Source organism: Amphiprion ocellaris, chromosome 8 (genome assembly GCF_022539595.1).
Source record: "Amphiprion ocellaris isolate individual 3 ecotype Okinawa chromosome 8, ASM2253959v1, whole genome shotgun sequence".
Classification (NCBI taxonomy): domain Eukaryota; kingdom Metazoa; phylum Chordata; class Actinopteri; family Pomacentridae; genus Amphiprion; species Amphiprion ocellaris.
Window position 1 is genome coordinate 28,727,588 of NC_072773.1, and position 25,171 is coordinate 28,752,758.

At 40.1% G+C, this 25,171-nt stretch overlaps 1 protein-coding gene and 1 long non-coding RNA gene across 2 annotated transcripts in view; one reads left to right on the forward strand and one right to left on the reverse strand.

The window, feature by feature from the left end:
* Positions 1 to 25,171, forward strand: part of LOC111574389 (ERC protein 2-like) — a 71,061-nt gene that overhangs the window by 26,482 nt on the left and 19,408 nt on the right. The window contains exon 7 of the mRNA XM_055012808.1: positions 8,528 to 8,695. Within this exon, the coding sequence (XP_054868783.1) occupies positions 8,528 to 8,695 (168 nt within the window). The remainder of the gene's footprint in view (positions 1 to 8,527; positions 8,696 to 25,171) is intronic.
* On the reverse strand, positions 20,998 to 22,123 carry LOC129349493 (uncharacterized). Its single transcript, XR_008602519.1, has 2 exons — positions 21,333 to 22,123; positions 20,998 to 21,218 (listed from the first exon to the last, which is right to left on the reverse strand). It is a non-coding gene; the product is annotated as an uncharacterized LOC129349493 (long non-coding RNA).

Genomic DNA, 25,171 nt, shown 5'->3' on the forward strand with positions numbered 1-25,171 from the left:
GTATGTATTCTCTGCATTTTTTTCCTATTTTGAAACCAAACAAAAACACACATAAACACAGAGAGCAATGAGGGCTTTGCATGGTCGGCTGCCTGTCAGCGGCTGGTTAACCAGAAGGCAGCGAGGTGCTGATAGAGACAGCCAGAGACAATAAGCCCCTTTCTTTTTGTTCTGACCTCCTCTCTCCTCAGGGTCACCCTGCTTTGCTCAGACCACTTAACCTCTAATTTCATACACACATACACCCACATGCACGCACAGATTTACAAAGACACACTTACACAAACATGTGGTGCCACAAGAGTTTTCACTCCCACTTACAGAAAATCCAGTCTTTGTAAACAGAAAGTCTCTGAACAGGACAATTACACCAGAAGAAGCAGAAATATAATATGGATCCTCTTGTTTTAGGGACATTATGTTCTTTTCATTTATTGGCGAGAATCTAGTACATTTAATTTGAAATAAAACAGTGACTGTGAGGTTCCAGTTCTTGGATATATAGAAAAAAAAGGGTAAAATTTCTTGATTGTTTCTTCAGTGTGGACACAATTACTCTTACTTTCAGCAGAGGATTTTAGTGAGACAAACATTATATGTCGAGTACAATCATGGGTTCAAATTGATCCATTCCTCGTCAGGTAAGCATACCTTTCTGTGATTGTGTGACAAGCAGGTTGATTGACTTATATCTGTATCATTTATGTATCTGCTGTACATACATGCTGCCCTCCTGCAGTGCATGTGCAGTGAAACTGAGTGACAAAATTAATTTTAACAAATTGGGCTTCAAAGAGCACAGTCCAGGCTGTAGGCTGCTAGTGATGAGCATAATGTAAAGCTGCCATTCTACAACAAAATTCTTGAAAAAAGGGTTCACATGTTGCAAATCTTCTGTAACTTTTTGCAGCATTTTGTGGCCTTCATCAGCAGACAATAGACTCTGCTTAGTTGTTATGGAGATTTAATTATCACATGACCAAACAAGTTTTGATTCAGACCATAGTAGTTGAATTTAAATGTGATCTAACTACATGGCTGTCAGAGTGTGTTGGGCAGCTCAGCAAATGTTTTAATGCCATAGTTGCTCGAGAACAAATCAAGGCGGTTTTATGCACCTACTGTAGACTGCAGTTCACCACATGTTTGCCAGAGTGACGCTTCAGTGTGGTTTGACAGGAAATGGATTCCCTGGAAACAGGATGTAACAACTGGCTTGCGGTGCTGGAAATGATCAGGAAAAATAATCAAAGAAGGAGCAAGCGTTAATGAGGGGGAACGCCTGCAGCATCTCTTCCTTTATATGTTCATGTGTGTGTTGTGTACGTGTATCTTGTGTGTGCGTGTCTGCTGGAGGATGTAATGATGATGGATGGAGGGTGAAAGAGGGATTGAGGCAGCTGTGTGCAGTGAAGGTTAGCTTGATGGTAAGCAGGGTGAGTCCCCTACACTTTCTGTGTCATATATCCATCCAACGGTACAATATCAAAATGACTGATTTTCATGCTTTGGCAGAAAACATTCTTCCATTCTGTTGACAAAGATCCTTTTGTCAGTAGATCTTGGGACTTCTGTGTGCGCCTGTATGTGTCCTTGTCCTTTTTTTTTCTTTTCTACTTTTATGTCCGTGCTTTTCAGTGTTCCCTTTGTAGCCTCTGGGCAGACAGCTGTGTTTCCATGGTTTTATCAACAGATGTTGTGGTGTACAATGAGACCATGCCCCACTCTCCACCCTGCAGCCCCTGCTGTGAGGCAGTTTACATCCGCTTATTATCCCGAACCAGCCCTGAGGTGATCCAATTATTATATGTTTCCTGATCGTGAGCTCTGACTGTTGCCTTAACCCAGCTTTGATGACACTCCTCAAATGACACACAGCCTGAGCCCCAGGACAGATCATGTCCCTCGCTTCCGCACAGATCCACCCTGGTGTGGTCATGTCTGGGATAGCCTGCTCAGGTGGAGACGAAAGGCTCCTTTACTTGTTTATTCCGCACATACTGTAACACTTAGATGTGTGTAAAGAATAAGCGCAGGATCGCGGAGAGACAATTGCATTTTAACATTGCGATTTCCGCTTGCGCCTGTGCACGCGTAACACATATTGGATATACACGCAAATGTGCAGGATTCACTTAAATGAAAGACTCTTACTTTGGTCTTCAGGCTGTCTAACCTCAGAACCTTCAGCAGTGACCTCCTGACATGTATCTGAGGTTCCTATTGCCTCATCAGGAAACTATGGATCATTTAACATCACTCCGTCTTACATCTGTGCAAGTAAAATATGCACAAAGTCAGGTGCTTATACACCATCTGTGTCCGACAGTGCAGTGTATATACTCTATGCGTGCCTTTTATAAGCTGGATTTTTTTTTATTCTTATTAACCTTTCACCAGTCTTCAATAACACAGACGTTAGTCAGAGTGAAAACAGTAACTGGCTCTTTGAACCCAGTAGTCCACATTCATTCTCTTCCTTTTTCATCATATGCAAGTATGTTGGTCTCACTTTGATGCATACATTTCAACAAAGATATTTGAATGATTCTAGGTGGTATGGGAGACTCTGGTGGTCTAGCGTTGTCTTGAAACGAAATAGCCTTGTTTCTTTTAGTGATACAATCCAGACTTGGCCACATTAATGGCTCGACAAACATGAATTAGGCGAATATTATGCCATAAATTTAGATGATTAATTTCACTGCATAGACCTTTAAATAAATTAGGTCTAATGGGTGCCTTTTGCTGTATTTACACAGGCTGGAGGGATGTCATGCAGCCAGGGAAGTGAATCGCTCACACAGCTGTGCGTAGCGCACCGCAGCAGCCCAAGCAGACCTGAGTTCAGGTGTCAGATACATTTCACCAGACCTTCTCTTGGGATTTAAGAGCTTTTATGGTGGTGTTTCCAGTTGAAGTGACATTCAGACTTCTTCTTTGAACAGCAACCCAGAGAATGAGTACAGCTCATGGTGTGCTTATGTGAAGGTCATAGACTTTTAAAGACTTAGATTGGGACATTTGAAAACATTAGTGTGGCAGTGAGGTGTAGTTTTGCTGAGCTGCAGGGGCAGAATTGAGGCAGGTTGGTTCAGAGAGCAGGGCCAGAGCAAGTTGACTGGCAAACCTGAAGTACAATGGCTAATCAGTTCCTCCCTCTTCGTGCATTCTGAGACCAACTATGCCACGAGACACAGGACGACAGTGTGTGTTGTGTTTCTTGAAGAGTGTCTTTTGTTCTCATCACAACACATAGGGCATGGCAATCATCATTTGAGTTATAGGTGTGGTTGGCAGCAACAAAGTCTGTGCTTCAGATTTCCTGTGTGTATGTCTGTGCTGGGGGAATCCACGGTAGCTGCCTCATGCTACAATGAGGAATGTTTTTCTGATCAGCCGAAGACTCTATTTGCAATTTTAGACTCCCAAGTGGGTGAGTGAGAGTGCAACTGTTACTATGCAAGTGTTAGTGCATCCGCAGACCTTTTCTGTGGTCTCTCCGGTTCGCTCTCTCTCAGGTTCTGCTGTTTTGACTGTGGTCTACTCATATGGTCCCTGTGTTGTTTATTGCGGCTCAGAGCTGACGCTGGGTCCAGTACCTTTGCAGAATTGCCTGCCAGAAAAACTTTTATGATGAAATGTGAGGCAGGAAAAAGGGAGGTGAGGACAAACAGTGAAGCTGTTTTCTTTGAGCCTCTGTTTTACTTTGCGAACCAGTTTCCAGAATCCACATTTGGCTGTCAGGGCAAGCATGAGAGAGGAAGTCAGGAAGAATCGGTGCATGTTTATGCATTGGTGTGCATGGTTGCATGTTTAATTGCAGGTGCAGTTACATGCATTTGTGCATCCAGGAAAGTGTTGGATATATAAATGTGGACATGCACATTTGCAACAGTTTGTGACTGTACTCATTCAAAGAAAATCCTCATATTGCCAAGGATTAATAGTTTTGCAACCACAGAATCTTGAAAACATATCATGGAGTTTTTTTTATATGGTATGGTGTTGAGTGAGGGGCTGGAAAGTTTAAGTGGGGTTTTGGAGGAAGATGGGGTGATCTAGATGTGTTTTTAATCCATCTATTTGGAGGATAGCAGTGAGCCCCTGTACTTCTCAACTTGACCTTTCTCTTTTCTTTCCTCTTTCCTCTAATCAAAGGAAGAAAAAAAATGTGATTACAAAACAGAATGTAGTCTCTGGTGTCTAATTGCATAGGCAGAATCTGTACCATGGTTGTCCTGGATACTGCCGGAGTTCTGCTTTACATGTTATCTTCCTTAAGTGGAAACACAAATCTACGCAGAAATGCACAAACCGACAAAGTCATGGTTGGGAAATGTGGGCCCGTCCCAAAGACAACCTGGCTCGAAGACTTGAGGGATTTCTCACACCGACACATCACTTTGTCTCACCACAGGACCTGCACTTCTAAACGGCAATAGGAAAACTCCTGGAGAGCTTAGAGCATGGTTGGAGGGATGGAGTGTTGAAAGAGAGGTAGTAGCGGCAGGGTGAGAGAGAGAGGTGTTGTTGGAAGATGACACTAAGAAGAACGGGATGAGAGGGAAAGGAAAATTGGAAAGGAAATTGAAGGGGAAAAGAGAGGTTAATCACCTTGTCTTGTTAGCTGTCTATCATCTCAACATGTGTGCCAGCTGATAAAGCTGCACAGCATTTTCCTGCAACAAACCTGCTAAAGGACTAGTAATATTAGTGGAGGGGCAGGCTGTCAGTGGTGGTAATATGCTCAATAAGTTAATTTGCCATCATCTCAATCCACCTTCTTCAACTCTTTCATTTATCACCCCGCTTTTTTTCAACCCTTACTCCTGTCCATCCTTTCATCTCTCCCTCCTCACCTATCCGCCTCTCTCTCCTTGTTTTTCATGTTCTGTTTCTGGCAGCGGTGAGTGCTTTAAGAGGGTATTAGCAGGGCGTCTGTGCAGTACTATCACAGCTTAGAGGGCCAGTGCAGGTGAGACAGCAGGGATTTCCTGTTAGGCCCCTCTGCTACATTCTTGCTAAATTGCTACTTGCCAGGTGGAGTCGGAGGGGAGGAGGTCCTGCTTTCTCTCCTTTACACACACTAGCAAACACACGTACACACACATGCACATACTGACACGCACGCACATACACACCGACGTACCAGTAGCACTTCGACATCAGCACATGATAATATGCGCACACATATTGAACGTACAAAGGATTAGTGATATCACTACTGTGTGTGTTTGTGTGTAAATGTGAATTGCAGAGGACAGGGCCGTTCTCAGTATTAGACTTTGGTTGTCTGCCAGAGGAGCAATATGAGATAAATACTTGGCCATCTTACACCTGGGGGTCCTGGCCTGCTTCTAATGCTACTACGTGAGAGGCGCCCTCTGTGTGTCTCTGGACTGCATGGTGAACTCTCATTTTACACATGCACATATACACACATGCAGGCAGGTAGGAGCCAACTATGGCCCAACACAATCATACTTCTCAGTTGTGTGTTAGTCTGCCATGCATGCTGTTTTTTTTTCCTTATTAGTACAGTTTTTTTTTCTAGTTTTAAAAACTTTTATTATTAAACAAATCTCAGATAGTGTGGAGAAATAGCACGGTTACAATTAAAAGTACCTTTTGTGAATTCAAGAGTACATACTTGAAGTTCTTAACATGCAGTCAGAAAAGTCAGTGTGAGTATTAAATATGTACAATATATGTGTATTTCAGTATCTTTGTACTGTGCCTTTACAGTGTATTTAGTAGTTGCATTTTTGGCCCAAAGTTACAGCACTGAGCCTTTGTGGATAGGTCTCAATCAGTCTTGCACACGTGGATGCTGTTTTTTTTAATTCACATTCTTCTTTGCAAAACTACTTAAACTCTGTCAGGCTGCACAGGGATTGTGAGTGAACGTCCCCTTTCAAGTCCAGCCACAAATTCTCAATTGGATTGAGATCTGGGCTCTTACTCGGCCACTCCAGGACATTCACCTTGTTGTCTTTAAACCGTTTCTGTGGAGCTCTGACTGTTTGCTGCGGGACATTGTGTTGCTGGAAAACATATGCTCTTCCCAGTTGCAGTTTCCTTGCAGACTGCATCCAGGATTTCCTGATAATTTGCTGCATTCATTTTACCCTCTACCTTTACAGGCCTTCCAGGACCTGCTACAGAGAAACATCACCACATCATGATGCTGCCACCACCATGCTTGTTGGTGGGGATGATGTATTTGTGATGATGTGCAATGAAACATGGTGTATACTCTGTCACATGCATTCCAGCAAACTCTTGATATGAGGTTATGATACATGCTTTTTCCAACAGTGGTTTTGTCTTTGCCACTCTCCCATAAAGCTTTGACTGGTAAAGAACAGACAGCAGTTATTGTATGCGCAATCGCTGCGATCTCATCTGCTGAAGCTTGTAACTTCTTAGGACAAGTCTCAGGCGTCTTTGTTGCTTCCCTCACTAGCATGTGCCATATTCCTTCCAGTTCTTAATGATGGATTTAACTATACTCAAAGGGATATTAAGTAACTTGGAAATTTCCTTGTATACGTCCCCTGGCCTGTGATTTTCAACAACCCTTTCACAGAGTTGCTTGGGGTGTTGTTTTGTCTTCATGGTGTTGCTGAAGCCAAGAGTAGTGATTTACTAGTAACTGGACCTTCCAGATACAGGTGTCTTTATACTATAATTACTGGACACATTTACTGCACTCAGATGATCTCCATTTCACTAATTGTGTCACTTCTAGCCCCAACTGGCTGCACCTGTGTTGAATGCAGTGACACTTTAAAGGGAGCAAAAACTCATGCAGTCACTTATTTTACATTTTATATGTCTAATTATTGATGTTACATTGTAGAAATCTGTTTTTATTTTGACATGAAAAGGCCAACTCTTCTAAAAAACCATATAAATTGATCATTAGTTCAATGTTCAAAATCAATGAAAGTGGAAAACATCCACAGGGGTAAATACTTTTAATAGGCACTAGATTTGTTACTTTAATTTGTGATTAGCTGCGGTGAAGCTTACTAATTGACTACATTTTGCCTCCATCTGCTTCAACAACCTCCATCCTCCCTGTCTGGATCACTTTAAGTGCCTTGTAAAATACTTAAGCTGGAGATGAGCTGGAGAGCAAAACAGAGTCTGTGCTTTAAGTGTTTTCACACAGTCCACTTTGTGTCCAAGTAACGCTTGTTAAAACGCCTGTGAACAAACCCTCCCTCGTTGCTTCGCTCTATCTATGTGTGTGTGTGTCTTGAATTCACATAAAACATACATACACACTTTAAAATTAGGTTCAAGTGGGTTCATTATTTGCGATGTGACAAAAAGTCCTGGAAATGAAATCAGTTGTTCATGAGCAACAAAGGAGTGTATAGTCTGCTCATAAGAGCCAGCTGAGAGTGTATATGTGTGCCTCATTTAGCGGTGCAGCACAATACTGATATATGTCCAATAAGAAGTTCTGGAGCGAGCTCAGATATCTCTCATCTCATTGCACACGGCCAGATATGGATGAATTTAATGTGTGAGTGTGAAGTGTGTGAGCAGTCTGATCTATGGCAGCACTGGTCCGATCATACAACACTCTCAGTAACAAATGATGGGACAGGCTCCAGGCTCCTTCACTCTCACACACATTTTTACCTCATCAGTCCACAGTGGTTCATATTATGGACATTAGGTCAAAGTCGAACTTTTACTACTTCCAAATGTCAACAACTAAATGTGTTGAGAAATGTCATTTTGAGTACTGGATAATAACATATGGGCCACCTGACTGAGAATTGGGGGTGAAAAAAAGTAACATGGTGTAAGATTTCTTAATCTTTTTTGTGTGTTTTTCTGTAGCTGCTTCTCTTTATGTGCCTTTGCATGTCAGTCAGTCAGTTCTGGTTCATTCTCAAATGGACTGCCTTGTACAGTCTATTACAGATTACTTTCAACTTATGTGCTTGCCTGTCCATCACCATGTGTCAGTATACTGGATAGCTGTGTGAATACTGTGTTATATCACCCACTCTGTCTCTTACTGTTCCTTTTCTCATTCTGTCCACCTATGCAGTATAAGTGCGGCAGATTTTTTCCAATCTCTGACTGTAGGTCTGTCTACCTCCTTACTGGTCTGTTTATGTTACTGTTAAATACCTGCCTATATAACTGCACTTAAAGGTAAAGTCTAATTCTGGGGACTATAATTGTTGATGTTAAGTAGTTTTGCATATTTAGTCTGTTAACTTGTTCCAGATTTAACATCCCTCTTGTTCCTACTGTTCCATATATGCCACATTCCCTTCCCTTTGTCCTGTGGATAAACAGGAAAAATCATGCACTGAACGTGGACTGGACGTGGCAGAATAGTGTTGTGTGGATCGATCCGAGCGACTTTGTGTATTTGCAATTTACAGAGCCAGAGCTGCGTACAAAACACAAAGGACACAAATATTTGCTGAGTTTTGGATTGGATTAGAATCTCTCACTTTACCCTTAACTTCTTGTCCTTGTCAAATTCTAGGTAGATGCTCTGCGGGTGCGTCTGGAAGAAAAGGAACAGTTCCTCACCAAGAAGACCAAGCAGCTACAGGACTTGAATGATGAAAAGAGCACGCTGACAGGAGAAATCAGAGACATGAAAGACATGCTGGATGTCAAGGAGAGAAAAGTCAATGTCCTGCAGAAGAAGGTATGTGAATTCAGCTGATTACAGCATCACACAGCATCTGTACAAGGGCTTCCTGCAGTGCAGCCAGGCCTACAGTATGTAGGATTTTTCAGGGAAAACTGCAACATTAAAGGAATTATACAGTAAGCAATGCATCGTATAAAAGCTGCTCTGATCAATATTTTTATAGGAATATTGGACAAAATTGTTACATGTACAGTAAGAGGTTGCACGTTGTGACAGACCTACACTGTAGTGTCAGCAGACTCAACTGTCTGTCTTTAATAAGCTTGCAGTATTGTGTAGCTTTTTCATCCACCCTCAAGCCATTTGATATTAATTTAATGGAGTTATTAAATGTTGATTTTAGCAAGAACTAGGTTAGTTAAACTCGCCTAAGAGAACAAATCATAGACTGTATTGTTTGTTCCATACAGTCTATAGAACAAATATATATAAAAAAATATTACTTCAACCTTTTTCCTACCAGTTCTACACAGAAAAAAGACCCAGATTGTTCAGAGTGAGAGTGTAAAGGTGTAAATATGAATCAGTGAATGTATATCTGGAGATCTGTAACTCATAGTCGATCACTATTTTTGTCACTGTGTTTGAACACTGAAACCTTCACTTGTAAACATGTATGATACAAATGAGGCAGATGAATGAAAGCAGCATCTGGTTCCAGATGTCACACATCTCTCTCGCTGCTCTCACACACACAAACACTTGCACGGCAAGTCTCAGAGGCCTTAATGACTTTTATAAGGGTTGCTATTTAGATGGGGCCTGTGGCCACCTGTGGTGTGCATGTTGGCAATTCCTCCGTAGACCAATTACACACACATAAAGGTCTCCTCACAACTTCCTTGTTTCCTCTCATGTCCTCAAATTAGAGCTCCCCTTCTCTCCTCCCTTCCTCCCCCTTGCTGAGTTTAATGAAATGGGCTCCAAAGGTCACATACAGTGCCATCAGTCTGTGTGTGTGTCTGTGCATGCATGCATTCAGTTACATTTTTATGTTAGTGTGACCTCCAAGTGATTCTGTGTGAGAGGCTTAAAAATGACCTTTATGCAAACCTATGCTGGACTGTACTCCTTTGGGTTCCACCTATAGCTCTTTTCTTGAGGCACCTAGTGTGCTTTTAGCTGATTTTTTATTATTTTTTTATTTTTAACTGACACTGAAGTCATGTCTGATGTGAACTTTATCTTAAGAATATTATATGTTTGTTATTGGCTGCCAGTTACTTTTGGTTGGAGGTTTAACATTTTAAAACAACAAGCTGATTTAATTAAGGATTGGTATATATTTCGAAAAGCGTGTTTTTACTCCAATTTTGCAGAGTTGTGCTATTTTACTGTCAACCTTGCTTGCCCTTTTCATCGCTACAAGCTCAGAAATGAGCTTACTTTGGACTGCGGATATGTTTTTTTGTGCTGCGTGTCATTGTGTTGATGGCTGGTTTCTCACTGGCCAGTTTTTTTTTTCTTCATGAATGTGTTTTTCATCTGTGTCTGCAGAAAGCCTCACTCTTCCTCTGTTTCTTACACACATTAATGCGAAATCAATAGAAGAAGTGACATTTGAATGAACAAGGGAGCCAAATATTTTACACTGCGAACCAACAGGTGTTTCACACCATTAGCCACACTGTGTACACTGCCCACAGTGTGGTTTTCTAGATTTCCTACTTCCCAACAGTCGTTGGGGGCTATAACTTACAGTGTTTTGTCCCAGGGGAAAAGCAGGACAGAACTGGGATGCTAGTTTCCTTTCTGGACTTCATACTCCACAAGTTACTGCTGGCTTATTGTAGAATACACAGAGAGGCTTTGTGTGTGTGTTTGGCAGTGAGAAGTTCTCCCCAGACACAAATCTAAATGTCAGGGATGTATTTCCTAACTAATGAGTGACTGAATGTTCGTCGACACCAAAGTTGATCCTACATCCAGAAAATCAAATATATGACCTGAATTTGAAGCTCAGCATATTGGCTCATTTTTGCATGATGCTGTTCTGTCAACCAGAGATATAACAGTTCACTACTAAACTGAAATCCCAGTCGTTTCAATGGCATCTTTAAAATTCAGTCAAGGTGTTCTATATGCTCAGTGCATCTTAGTTCTATAGTCGCAGCCATTTTAACCCTCTCTTAATTTGGCTGGCTGCATCTTTTTTTGCACTGGTATGTGTTTCCACGTATTGGCTGATACATTTTGCCTCCACTCACTTTCCAAAAACCGCTCACATGTAGTGCAACTTTCTTGAAGTATTCAAATCTCATGTAACTAATACAGTCCTGATTGAGGTATCACACGTGTATGTGTGTTTTTGTTGGTTTTTTTCCCTTGTCTTTTTTAAAATCAAAGGAAAATAGCATCTTGTTTCAGCTCATATTTTAATAAAGTTATTACAATGTCAACGGGACATTTGTTAATTCATCTACTAAACCACCACTTGGATCATTACAAAAGTCTGGTGTTTAGTAGCAAGAAATCTGAACAAAAATAACTCATGTGGATTAGTTTTATCTGTAGAAACAACTTGATCTGGCATAGAATCACTGTTACAACATTGCATTTCACTAGATGGGGAACATTACGGATGTCTTGCTTGTATGTTGACCATACATTTACAGTTTACAGTCTGTATCCTTCACCTTCTGACTTCAACAACACTTTGTTCTCCTACCGGTCTCAATGTTACCATTGTTGTGTAAAATATTAAATAAGGCAGGAAATATGCAGATTTTTAAAACTGACAGAGTTGGTAAACTTAATAAAAGTTGTACTATACTGCATATGAAAAATGTGATGAAAGTATCACTGCGTCAATCAGGTGAGCTACAGTAGATAGGAAAGAAACGGAACTGAACTACATGTGAAACTAACACTGATGTATTGAGGCAGATCCAAACTTACTAATAGTTATTAGATTTTCACATCAGTTTTCTTCCAAGATGTCATACAATTATTTTTATAGAAAAGGCTTATGTTAGAATTTTCCTTCAGACTCAATTCATTGTACTTGATTTTCACATAGAAAACAGACCAATTTATAGTACATACAGTATACAACAGAAGGGAAAAAACCCCTGCACAATATCACTTAAATGATTCAAAAGTGCAGCATCTCTCAATAATTGCATTAGTAGAGTGTTTCCTTTAATGAACAATCAAAAATATTTCTTTTAGAAATACTATATTCAAAGTACAGTCCTCAAAGAAGAAATTCTATGAAGGAAAAGTGAATACACTTATGATCACTTATTCACAGATTTTGTTTGCCATGTGTTGCATGCAGTAAGACTGTCTTTCATTTTACCTAGCAGAAAGCAGAGATGGGGATACACAGCCTTAACCTCCATACTTCATGCAACACAAATTATATAAATAACCATTAGGTAGATTTAATCATACTGATCAAGGGGCACATTTTCTGGTAAGTCTGTGTGTCAGTAGGTTGTTTGATTATATTAAAAGTGGTGTGTTTGACACTGAAAGCTATTTTCAAAACTCTCTAAAATGCACCAGACAAATAGAGCGATTTCTGAATGATGACAGATGAATCTGCATTTTTATTTGTCATCATTTGCTGTCAACTAACTTGTGTTTTCTTTCCATAAAACTCATAGCATAGTAGAGCACAATATGTTATTGCACTTTTTCAATTAATTTAATGTTGAGTTGGCCAGACTACAAAGCACACTGAACTCACTGCAGTTATTAGGGTTTGTTTGTTTGGTTATTTTGCCTAATTTAAACATCAAGATGGTCAGCCAGTAGAGTAATAACGAACTTCAAAAACCTCAAAAGAGACGGATTTGTAGTTAATGTTAAAATGATGCAGTCAAAGGAAAAAAACAGCAATTTCACAGGCCTGTGTATGAAACCAGACATTTGTCATAAAGACCTTAAGAAGTTCATATGCGAGTTCAGACGGTTTTGTCACTGCATGGTGGACTCGTTTTAATGAGAGCCAGACTATTTGCGCATGCCTCTATTGTACAAAAATTATTATCTGCTCTCAGTCAATGCATTACTACAGCTGTCTGGTTTTTGGGCAACTCTGATATTAGCTGCAGGTTGTGGAGGTCAGAGAGAAGGGCTTTGTTCTGCAGCTGTCTGTGCAAGAAATATTACTGAATACATCAAAACTACCTGAACAAATCAAAACTGCCTGGATCTGGTGATTTAAGTTCAAGCATTTGCCAGGATGTAATTTATATCATCTGTTTGTATTAGTGAAGCTGATTCAAAGTGAACATGACAAAGTTGACAACCTGGTTCTTTAACAATGTTTGAAAAGTGTTTTATTTCTCCTTGTGCCGTCAGAGGAAAAATGGCATTTGGAGCCTCTTGCAACTGGAGATTTGAAATTTATGAAGAAGGAAGGACAAATGTTTAGTGTAGTGATATGTTTAATATGATAGTTACAGTACTTCTATAAATCACTGATGCTTTAACATTGTATACAGAAGCAGTTTGCAGTATTACAATGCAGAAAATGAGGATTTCAACGTAATATAGTTCCTCTATGACAGCATCAAAGGTCATATAAGGTCAGTAAACTTATCATTATTTACTGATAATTCAGTTCGGATTATTGCGGCCATGATGACCCAAAAGTTTTGTGTCACATTCAACACTTCTTACCCCAGGTAGTAATTTCAAGTTTTACCTAAAAAAGGCATAGAAGTGTGTCTGCTTGGCTTATTGTTACAGTAGTATAATAATGGTGATGACAGCACAAATGCAAATGAAGATGTACCTATAAGTTACTGATAGTGAAGAACTAAGTTTTGTGTAATTGATGATTCATGTTAAAGTCGAACCGGAGCATGAAAATGACAAAACCGTGCACTGAATGTCAAAATGCGTAGCAGCACAGAAGTTAGGACTGATGAGGACTTATGTTTGCTTTAAATGCTTCAACCCTGCTGTAAAAACTGTAGATAACTTGGATGTTGATGTGATCCTATTTACAATAAGACAACTATATTTCATGAGCTTCACCTGTAGTTTGTCATACTAATTATAACTCCTCTGCTTTGAGCTTTACGTGTCATTGTATTGCTAATATTAGCATGCTAACATATTAATTTCAGCCCTACAGCTACAGTATGTAGAAATGCAGAAATGATGGTGAGATACAGACACTGACTTTCCAAAGGGATGACTGTTTATAAAATAAAGAATCATACCACAGTATGACCTTACAATTTTTTGTTTTTGACCTAGTTTTAATGCTTGTCCCAATTTCAAACAAGTCCTAGTTTTAATCTTTCGTCACAAAAACTGGATTGTAATTTACCCTGAACAAATGCATTTGGCAACATCAGTTTTTATAGGGAATCTTTTTCTAGTAAACAGTAGTTGCAATAAAACTGTTAACAGTGAAGTCTTATCCACGATAAACAGGATATATTTTCTGGAAATAAACATTGATGTAGATTGTTAAAGATGTGTTTTATTAGTGTCATCAGCACCGCAATTGAACTTCCAACCTCCATTGTCTTTGAGTGGTGCCAGAAAACCTGCAAATAAGACCGAAACTATCTGTGTGACCACATACCTTAAGAGGATGTGAAGAAATTTGACCTTTATGATTTGGGTGAACCAACCCTATATTCTGTTATGTATAATGCTTTCATGTTGATATTTATGAAAAGAAAAATACTGTTTTGGTAACTTTGCACAAATGGAATTTAGAATGCCGGTTACAATTTAGGGAGCCACATACATTTTCTACAGAAAGTACACTTCCTTTGACAAGTCTGTATACACTGAAGCCACACTGTGTACACTAACCATCCCAGTCTGATTTGTTTTCTAAATTTCCAGTTTCCCAGTAGTCTTAGTAGGATATAACTTAACGCTTCAGTGTTTGAGGAGAAAGACCTTCCCGGTTTTATACTGTATAAGTCATTGCTATATTTAAAAAAAAAATAAAGTAAAAGAACAACCTAGAGTGTTTGAAGACTTCAAGGTGCAGGATAAAGCTTCTTCCTGAAAGTTAACTGTATCTGAAAAGCAGGGGTACGTCTTTCTCACAAGGGACATTTTGATATGACAAAACATTCCAGATAGAGAAAAGCCAAGAGTCGGGGGGGAAACTTATGAAAGTTATGTGAGTATTTTTTTGACAGCTAAAACCTTTGCACTGTTTTTGCTTTCATGACACATTGCAAGGAAGTTTAGCTTCTCTAAAAAATTATCGACTTGGAATGAGTCAGCTAAACACATTTCATAGGGCTATTAATCCTTTGTATATGTTCTCCCACTGATGAAAAGAGCTTTGAGGGTTAAGATGATACATCTGTGTTATGAGGACATGCTTTCTATCTTCACTACAAACAGATCCAATGCCCCCACTTAGAGTGCTGGTGATGATAATAAAGGCTGATGACAGGTCAACTGGTGAATGATAATCTTTTTCTTCCTTTGTGTGTGTGTGTCTGTCCGTCATAAGGAATTGACATCTGCAGAACTAAGAGCAAAAACAGTCTCTTGCATGTTTATGTGAGTGTAATATAAAGTGGAACAGAAGAAGCTGAAAAAATGTAACGTAAATAAAAACAGGAAGTCTGTTTGTGATATTGGATTTTAGTATGTGGACCTCCTCATGCTGCAGTTTAGTGTTCTTTTATGCATTTTTTTATCCCTTGTTTTGGATATTTGAGTCATTTTCTTCTTGAATTTCTTTCTTGCTTGTCTTTTCTTTGCAGTCTCTTAATTCATTTTGTCCTCATTTTTATGTACAGATTAAAAAGCTTGACTCGTTCAGCTCCTCTCAACAGATTTATTGCTTTCTGCCGCATATTTGACGTGTCAAGGGACGACTTCATGGAGATACAAATGAGAGTACTTTAGCAAAACCACATTTTCAGCTGTTGGACCCCTTTGACTTTGATGTTTAAGGGTTTGTTGCCCCCATCTGTGTCTCAAGTGTGGTACTTGTGAATGGTAAAGTGCCCCTCTTTAGCCTCTCTTTGGTGCTGCATTCAACAAGTGATACTTAACATGTGAGAAAAATAACTCCCAGATTGGTGGACTGATGAGACACAGATAGACACATCGATAGACCAGTTCTTAGCACAGCGATCTCCACAGTGATCCTTTTAGAAATGATTATACAGACACAGATGGTGGAGCACTGCTGAGACAAACTTAAATCGCAGTATATATCACAAGTTTCTGCCCTCTTTTTCTTTCTCGAGGAATCCCAAGAATGAGTCTGAGGGTTTTTGGATTTTTAGCTTCTCCTTAAGGCCTCTGCATTAAACAGTCAGCATGACTTATAGCATGGAACCATGATGTCATTGCTGTAGTTTGAGCCCTAGATTGATCCTAATAGTTCATGGCTGAATTTAACTAAAAATAATGAGGAACTGGTCTTTAAATGAACAACCAAAAAAAAAGGAAAATTCATATGCTACATTTGTGTGGGCATTTTTGTCTTATGTATCACAACACAGAACAGTGGGCACTCTGTTCAAGCCCTCGGTGTACGAGACCATGACCAATGCATAATGATGCGTTTATTTATTTATTTTTTTTATTTTTGGTTCTTTTTTTTTTTTCGCCGAGGGGGTAGGGGTGTGGGAGGTACATATGCAGAGCCGGTTGTGGTGTGGTTTTGGCATACATGTGTTATTCATGTTCAAACATTGTGGTCATCCCAATCCATATTCATGCTTTTAAAAAGGCTGGCTGTGTGCATGGAAGTATAGTATCCCCTATCATGTTCCCTCCTATAGCAACCACAGACAGGGAGATTCGATTACGTCTGCTCGGCCTGCAAAAGGTATATGTGTGAGTGTTTGTGTGTGTGTGTCTGTATGGAAGCATGTCATGTGCACAAGGGTTTCTGTTAGTTTTGATAATGTTCAGCGGATCCCCTCTAGACTTTCTCAGGGGAAGCCACCTCTGCTTCACTGCACCCTCTGCCAGACTCTTTCAGCACTTGCTTCGGTCTGGTGTCATCACTGGCTCTGGCCTGGTTTCATCGACATGGCCAGGCCTTTGATTGTGAAGGAAAGTCAAGAGAGAGAGAGGGGGGAGATTGATATCGAGATAAATCGAGTAGTTTCCTGGCCTTATACGTTTCTTCCCTTTCCTCTCCCCCATTCTGCTGTCTGTCTCTCTGTGGAGCAATTGCTCTTGTGTCTGTCCATTTTTCACAATTTAATGAGCTTTCGCTTTTCCTGAAATACGCTCAGTTTTCTATGGAGGACTAAAAGTGCCAAAATTAAATAAATAAATACATCATTAAATAATTAATTAAATATGTCATTAATTAATTAAAATTGGAATTAAATATTTCATTAATTAATTAAAATTGGAATTAAATATGTCATTAATTAATTAAAATTGGAATTAAATACTTAAATGTGTTATTAAATAAATATATCATTAAATAATTAAATATGTCATTAATTAGTTAAAATTGGAATTAAATATGTCATTAATTAATTAAAATTGGAATTAAATACATAAATGTGTTATTAAATATGTCATTAATTTATTAAAATAACAATTATTTTAAGTAAAAAACATATTTCATTATTTCACGATTTAATTAATTATTTCATGGTCCTTGTGTTGCAGTGGATCATGAATTAATTTTATCTGTCAACCTCGCCCGTCAAAGTCCATGGGCGGGACTAACGTGAATCTAGTCTAATCCACTGCTTTTGTCTGCCTTGAAACCGGAAGTAGAAGTCTTTCTAAACATGGAGGCAGTGTAGAGGGAGAGTCGCTGTGAACTTTCTAGAGAGTTGGTGAGAGATATTTTAGACCTTGCAGAGTATGTGGAAGCAGGACCTGCTGACCGCGAGCATGTAGCGTGTAAAGCAGAGGAATTTATTGAAGTTGTTGAAGTTATTTCCGCACTTTCCGACCAAGATGTTGACCGTAGAGTGACTGCAAATTTAGAGGAAGTACTCCGCCGGTTTTCTGGTACCAGGGTGCAACAGGAGCACACACAGGGACCAGGGCGTTTGGCATACCGAGGGAAGTTCTGGAACATCACGTTCTTTGTGGATTACCAGCCTGTCAAATTGCAGCGATGCTCGGAGTGTCGAGCGCTTTTCCTTTAGGACCTACTCGGCGCGGCACGGCTCCGCTCGTCTTTGTTTAGCCGCGATTCCACAAGCATCTACTCGGCACGGTACGGCTCGTCTCATCTTTGTTAGCGAGCGTTTCCATACGGACTAATTTTCAGCACCTTCTCGGCTGAGGTTCCCAGCGAGCTGAGATGAGCCGATAATGTGGCGTTTACATAGTGCAGGCCACTGATTGGACAGGGAGTGACGACACAGAGCAACTTCAGCACGAAAACAAAATCCTGCATTAAAAAATGACTGTAAACAGCGACGGTGTGCATTGCTCTTCACGAAACTCTCTGTTCTTCATAATTTTAATGTGACAGCCAGACCTGTACCGTGGGTGAATGAAGAGGTCGAGACTTTGTCTTTGGTGGTGGACCAAAGAATACAGAGAGAGCTGGACGGAGAAAGTTTATCAGGAGGTCTCTGAGCGGATGGCCGCTCACATATACAGTAGACTGTATATAAAGAGGACAGAAGCAGTGTAGGGAGAAGCTGAAAAAGCTCAAAAGTGACTATCGGTCCACCCAGGACCACAACGGCCGGCGTGGGTCAACCAGGAGGTGTTGGAAGAGGTTTCATGGAAGCTATTTACTGGCACCGCACCGGCGAGCAACAGGAGGGAGACTCAGCCGCTGCATTGTTGGAGACGTTCGAGAACGGTGAGTGTTTTGTGACTTCAAGAAACTTATACATCATTTATTCCATTGGTGGCAAGCTTCTTTTAAGCAAACAAGTATTTTTAGAAAGTAACGTCGTTGTCTCCTGGAGCAGACAATAAGATAGCTAGTTAGCCATCGGCGCTAACTCCGTGCTCTGCTTGTATTTCGTGCTGCTGTTTCTAACGTTTAGCTCTCAGAAGCTAATACTTCAGTCAGCATGCCGTGTTTTTCTTGTACTTAGAGTGAGTGTTTATTTCTGTTCAAGAATCCCTTTCCACATGCGAAGCCTACTCCACCTCCGTCGCGGAGCCCCCGGCTGCCCTGTCTCCTCTCCACCACCAGCAGCAGCTCCTCTCCAGCACCAGCTTCGACACCGACCCTGTCAACAGCACCGTCTTATCACCGGTAAGACACGGTAAACAGAGAGCATGGTTGATTTTCGCATTATTATTATTACTACAGGTGTAAATGCCTGCAAGCATGATCAGAACAGTGAGACCAACGACCAAGAATTCAGGCAGGTGTAAATGCAAACTGTGCAGCAGCCAGCTCAGGAACGCCTGATGAAAGCTACATGTAGCTGCAGTGACACATAAACAGAACACATGCAGCTGCATTTATTTTCCATTGACTTAACAAGTAAGTCACTCTAATTAATTTACGTTCTGGTGCAGTGTAGTATTGCAACCATTCTTCTTATAGTCACTAGGTAGCTGTGAAACTGAATGAAAATATACATAAAAATGAGAAAACACAGCTCTTCTTAGCAACTCCAAAATGTGCACAGGATGAAATGAAGTTCACACCACGTCGTTTTTGTTTGTGGTGGAGGAGTTACTGCTTGTGCTTTGGTTAAAGCGAAGAGTGCCAGAAGTTTATTAAAGTATCAAAGACATGATCATGATTGAAAATGGATGGACGGGTGGCTAAACACATCACATCATAGCTGTGGAGTCCTTCCAGCTCCTGGGGACTACAATCTCTCAGGACCTCCTGAAAAAGGCTCAGCAGAGGATGTATTTCCTACAACAGCTGAGGAGACATGGCCTGCCACATGAGCTGTTGATCCAGTTCTACACTGCAGTCATCCGATCTGTCCTGTGCACCTCTGGATCAACCACACAGCAGGACAGAAACAGACTACAGCCCATAGTACGGACTGCAGAAAACATCATCAGAGACCCCACTCACCCTGGACATTTGGACTACAGAGCCCTGTACACAAAAATCACCACTACTGTGTTTATAGCAATTACCATTTTGCTAATGTGTTCATACATTCCAGTCTAGCTGTACATTTCTGTTTATATTGTGTTCTATTTTACTACTATTTCTTTTTCCTCCCTGTTCCTCTTTCTATAGTTTATTTTTTATTATTCTCTTCCATATTCCTAGGATGACACCAACAGCCGAAACCAAATTCCGTGTATATTGTGTACTTACTTGGCCATTAAAGCTGACTCTGATCACTTTTCTGTCTTTGGTCTAGGCAAGAGGAAAGGGGGCCACAGAAAACTGGACCTTCCTAGCGTACTTGTGGAGATGCAGGCTGAGGAGGAGTGGAGTCATGCCCAGCATGATGAGAACATCTGGTTGCTCCTCAGCGAGGCAAGAGAGAATGAAGCGGCCTTGCAGCGGGAGGAGATGGCCCAGAATACTGCCTTCAACCAGTCATTCCTGGGTGTGCTGGGGTAGCTGGGTAGGCAGTGGGCAGCCGGCGAGTGTGAGCGAGTCCACCTCCCATAGACTTGAGATTTACAAGTGCTGGTCATATAATTAGAATATCATGAAAAAGCTTCTCTTTTGGACAACTGTCAGGTCAGCAGTCTTCCCCATGATTGTGTAGCCTACAGAACTAGGCTGAGAGACCATATAAAGGCCTTTGCAGGTGTTTTGAGTTAATTAGCTGATTAGAGGTGTCTTCAATATTGAACCTTTCTACAATATTCTAATTTTCAGAGATACCAAATTTGAGATTTTTGTTAGTATTCAGGTATAATCATCAAAGTTAAGAGAAATAAACATTTGAAATATATCAGTCTGTGTAATGAATGAGTATAATATACAAGTTTCACTTTTTGAATGGAATTACTGAAATAATGAACAACTTTTTTCATGATATTCTAATTATATGAGCAGCACCTGTAGTTGTATATAGTTTTACTTTTAGTCCTCCACTGTAGGAGAGGCCCACCACAGTTTGTACTTTGCACATTGTAAATAGTTTTGATTTTGCTGCTGACTAATAAACTATTTTGTGACTTATGTGATTGCATCATAACTTCTCATTTTGTCTGTTAAGACACTGGTAGAAAAAGAGTCAACAGTCTGAACCAAACAATTCTATATTCCCTAATAATGTATTTGTGTTTAATGGGATTTAACATGTTTTAACACAAACTCCTTTATGGTTCATAATTCTGGTGACTGAATTACACCAAAGCAATACTGATTTATCAAACTGGAATTTTCTTAAAACAGCTGTTTTAATGTTTTGGCGTTTAATTTTTTATTTAATCTTGCTAACCTTCACAAACAAACAATAGTATAGACACATCTACAAAAGTTTATTGTCAGAATTGCATTAAAGAAAACAATAGCGGTCCGGGGACCGAAAAACAGAAGTATAACAAGAAGAATAACTTTGCATGACACGTAGTGCATCAGTGCATCCTGTACATCTCTGTCCTCCTCCTCTACACCTTGTGCCACTGCAGGCTCATGTGCTGCTGCTTCAGGTAAATCCCATGAAGTCTCATCAGAGAGCATCTGAAACACATACACAGCATACATATTTTAATACCTAATAGCGACAAACTGCAGCCATTACAGGGTCGTTCACAGGACTGATACACGATAGCTAGCGAACTAGCATTAGCTTACCCTCATATGTCGTCTCGTTCATATCCTCTTGTCTTCGGCTTGATACTGCTTTATCGCCTCCCAAACTCTCCTGTGTGTCTCCTCAGTGTTTCGACTCGTCGCTCTCAGCTTTCTCCGACTCTTCTATTACTCTGAATCTGACAGAAAGCCACAGACCGAGCAGCAGGTGTACTATCGCCTCCATGTACATTGTTGCATTGCGTTTGTGTCGCACAGAAATGACGGTAAGGGACTTTCGGACCGCCGTGCTATGACGACTCCACCCACGATGAGGTGGTTCTCAATGTAATGGAAAAACAACTAAACCGAGACGAGCCGTGGCGCGCCGAGTAGATGCTAAAGGAAATGCTAAAGGAAAATTTGTCTTGCACCGCATGTATCAACATTTGGGAAAGAGGACCGAGTCTTTAGCGGTTGCTAATAAAGTTTTGTTTTATTGAGTATCCAAACCAACGTAGAGGTGAATAGCGCCACCCAGTGTATCGGAATGTGTTCACAAGCTCTGCGTCAATCCATTATCTGGAATCGATTTGCCTTGACTTGATGTGCAGGGTAACCAATCAGGTGTTAGGATCCGCCCACCGACTTTGACGGGCGAGGTTGACAGATAAAATTAATTCATGATCCACTGCAACACAAGGACCATGAAATAATTAATTAAATCGTGAAATAATGAAATATGTTTTTTACTTAAAATAATTGTTATTTTAATAAATTAATGACATATTTAATAACACATTTATGTATTTAATTCCAATTTTAATTAATTAATGACATATTTAATTCCAATTTTAACTAATTAATGACATATTTAATTATTTAATGATATATTTATTTAATAACACATTTAAGTATTTAATTCCAATTTTAATTAATTAATGACATATTTAATTCCAATTTTAATTAATTAATGAAATATTTAATTCCAATTTTAATTAATTAATGACATATTTAATTAATTATTTAATGATGTATTTATTTATTTAATTTTGGCACTTTTAGTCCTCCATAGTTTTCGTGTCTCTTGTTGAATAAATGGATGCATGCCGTCAAATGACTGTCCTCGGTTAGTTAGAAACTACTGTAGCCATGCAAGCTTTTTGCTGACCTTGTTTCCCCAAAACAACTTTCAATGTTCCTTTCTCTCTCTTTTCTCTCCCTCCTCCCACATGTTGTACACACTGGCCCAAAACAACGCTGGCACTGTTGAGTGTGATGCATATGGATAGTGAGGGGAGGAAGTGCTGCATGTTGATAGAAAGGAAAATATTAGTTCAGCATTGGCACAGTGTTTATTGTGTGTATGTGTGTGTGTGTGAATGCATGAGTGCATCTAAAGTCTGTGTGAGGACCATTTGAGTTTTAGACGTTAGGAGTATGGGCATCTTTGGAAAGTCAAGATATTTCGAACTGATTTCACTTTCAGAGAGGCCTTCAAATGGCTGTTTGAGGGTCAGGAATTGGTTTTAGGGTTAAAGTTAGAATTAGGTTTAGAGTAGGGCTATAGGGTAAAGTTTGTTGTTAAGGTTCAGGTAAGAATAAGGGGCTGGGGATAGAAATATGTAAGTGAAGATTCTTATAAAGGTAGAGATACAAATGTGTGTACTATATGTGCTTATGTGTTGCATATGTACAAATATGAACACTGCTTACTTATTTTAAAGTTTTTCCTCAATGTGTATGACATACAGACATCTCTACCCAGTTGTACTTCACAAAACAGTCATATAATATCTAAGACACATCATCTGGAAGCACTGGGACACATCACAAGTGATGTTTTCTGGGGACGGTGAAGGTGTATGATGCTGAAAGACACGATGTCTTTCAACATCATACACCTTCACCGGGGCAACCCAGCCAGGGTTGATCAGGGCCTGAGTCATCATGTTCCAGCAGTAACCAACCACAGATCAGCCTTCTTGGTTTAAAGGCATCTTGTGGCTTTGGTCGTGGATTGAATGACACTCTTCTTTGGAGCTCCAGTGATGCACAACAGGTTGAGCAGATTGCAGAGTGAATGTCCTACTCCCCACAGTTTCTGGGAGTTTGCATGTTTCTTCTTGCTGGCTTGTTTAACGGTTTCTTCCCAGGACACTGTGAATCCCAGGAATCTGAGGTGATTACAGTTTCTGTCAGAAGTGTTCATAACATGTGCTTTGCAACTTCAGTTGTTTCCCTTGATCAACTTTCATCTGCCAGTCAGAGGCTTTGTAGAGGAGGCTCGTCACTGTATAAATTGCGTCATTTTAAAGGGCGATTATGTCCAATGATGCTCCATTGCAAGGTCTGGGCATTGGATGTTAATACTGATAGAACATAAGTCCTAACACACCTCAGGAGACATGTATAGTAGCCACAGGTAGAGCGATGGAGAATAGCACACTCCATCTTATATGACAGACAGGCTGTTTGCTGCTTTGGGATATGTTCATGCATCCATTTTAATTATGCACTTACATAGCAGTTTGCATCTAATGCATTTCAGTGAAACTACTGAATATTCCATTTAACAATTTTCTTATTGCTATTGATCAAGTGTGTATCACTGGTACATATACATTGCCCTAATTTACCTGTTAAATGATATTTCTCTTAGTCGGTCCACTGCCACGTGTTCTTGGATCATCCTCCTTTGTGATGGAACCGCTCTCGCTTCTGAAGACAAGGCTAAGCCACCTCTAGTATCTCCTTGTCAGAGTAGTGTCCATGTTGTCTTGTCTACAGCAGGTTAGCCATTCTCTGTTAGAGATAGTCCTTGGATACCCCAGAATTTTGTGTGAGATTTTTGATGTGAAAAGTTGACTTTTTACTGAAGTCACTGTCTGTCTTTCTCCAGCATTCTCACCTATACAGAAGAGTGGGCAGAACACAGCTCTGATAGAAGCTCAGCTTGATGTGGGTGTTGTATTGTGGTGACTCCTAAACACTGGTCATGCCACACAAGAGAGTCCTTGCTTTGCTCAGCCTGCTCTGGATGTCACTGCCAGCATCTGCATCTTGTCTTTCAATCAGTATGGATAACTATAAAAGCAAATAATCCACATCTCATGATCTTTATCTTTCAGCAGGTAGGGATTGTATTTTATTTGATTGATTGTCAATTTTTGAACACTTTTTAAAGCACTGGTCCATGTTTAATTAAACAATAATACTGGTATACCTGATAACACTAATATATTCCTTTGGTCCTAAACAAAGATACAGTAATAATGCTACAAAACACTTAAGAGAAATGTGATCCAGAATGAAATTTGGAATAGCATTCATTACACTGACAATTGACCACTGATTACATAAACTAAATATTTGTCCTTCTCCTTATCTGACATATATTTCCTATCTAGATACAAATGCAGGGTGTGCTGTAAGTATTCCAGGTGTGTGATTGTGTGTGTAACAAATCTATTACTCAGTGATGCTTTTAAATAACTCTTTGCTCTAAGTGTACAGTCCTGCATGTGTGCGATCTTGATAGATCTGTGATGAGGCCACCAATGCCTTTCATCCTAATGGATTCCAGCTGACCAATCACAGTGTAGAATCATGGCCACAGATAAGGCCCGTTGGAACTGGGGAGGTTTCGTTTAACTGCCTGTGATAGGCCCACCCCCCTGTATTCCCCTCTGCTGCTATCAGCAGTCTGCCGGGGTTAATGGTGAGAGCCTGAGGCTGACTGATTGGAGCCAGGCTATACATCAGTCAAGACGAACCTGGTGTTGGGCCATATGTCAGGCCCCAGTGGTTCTGGGCCATCTTCTGCCTGACCACAACACATGTAGTTCAGTTCAAGAAATCAGACGTGTCTGATGACGCTCCAACTTGATGAAGAACTCAAA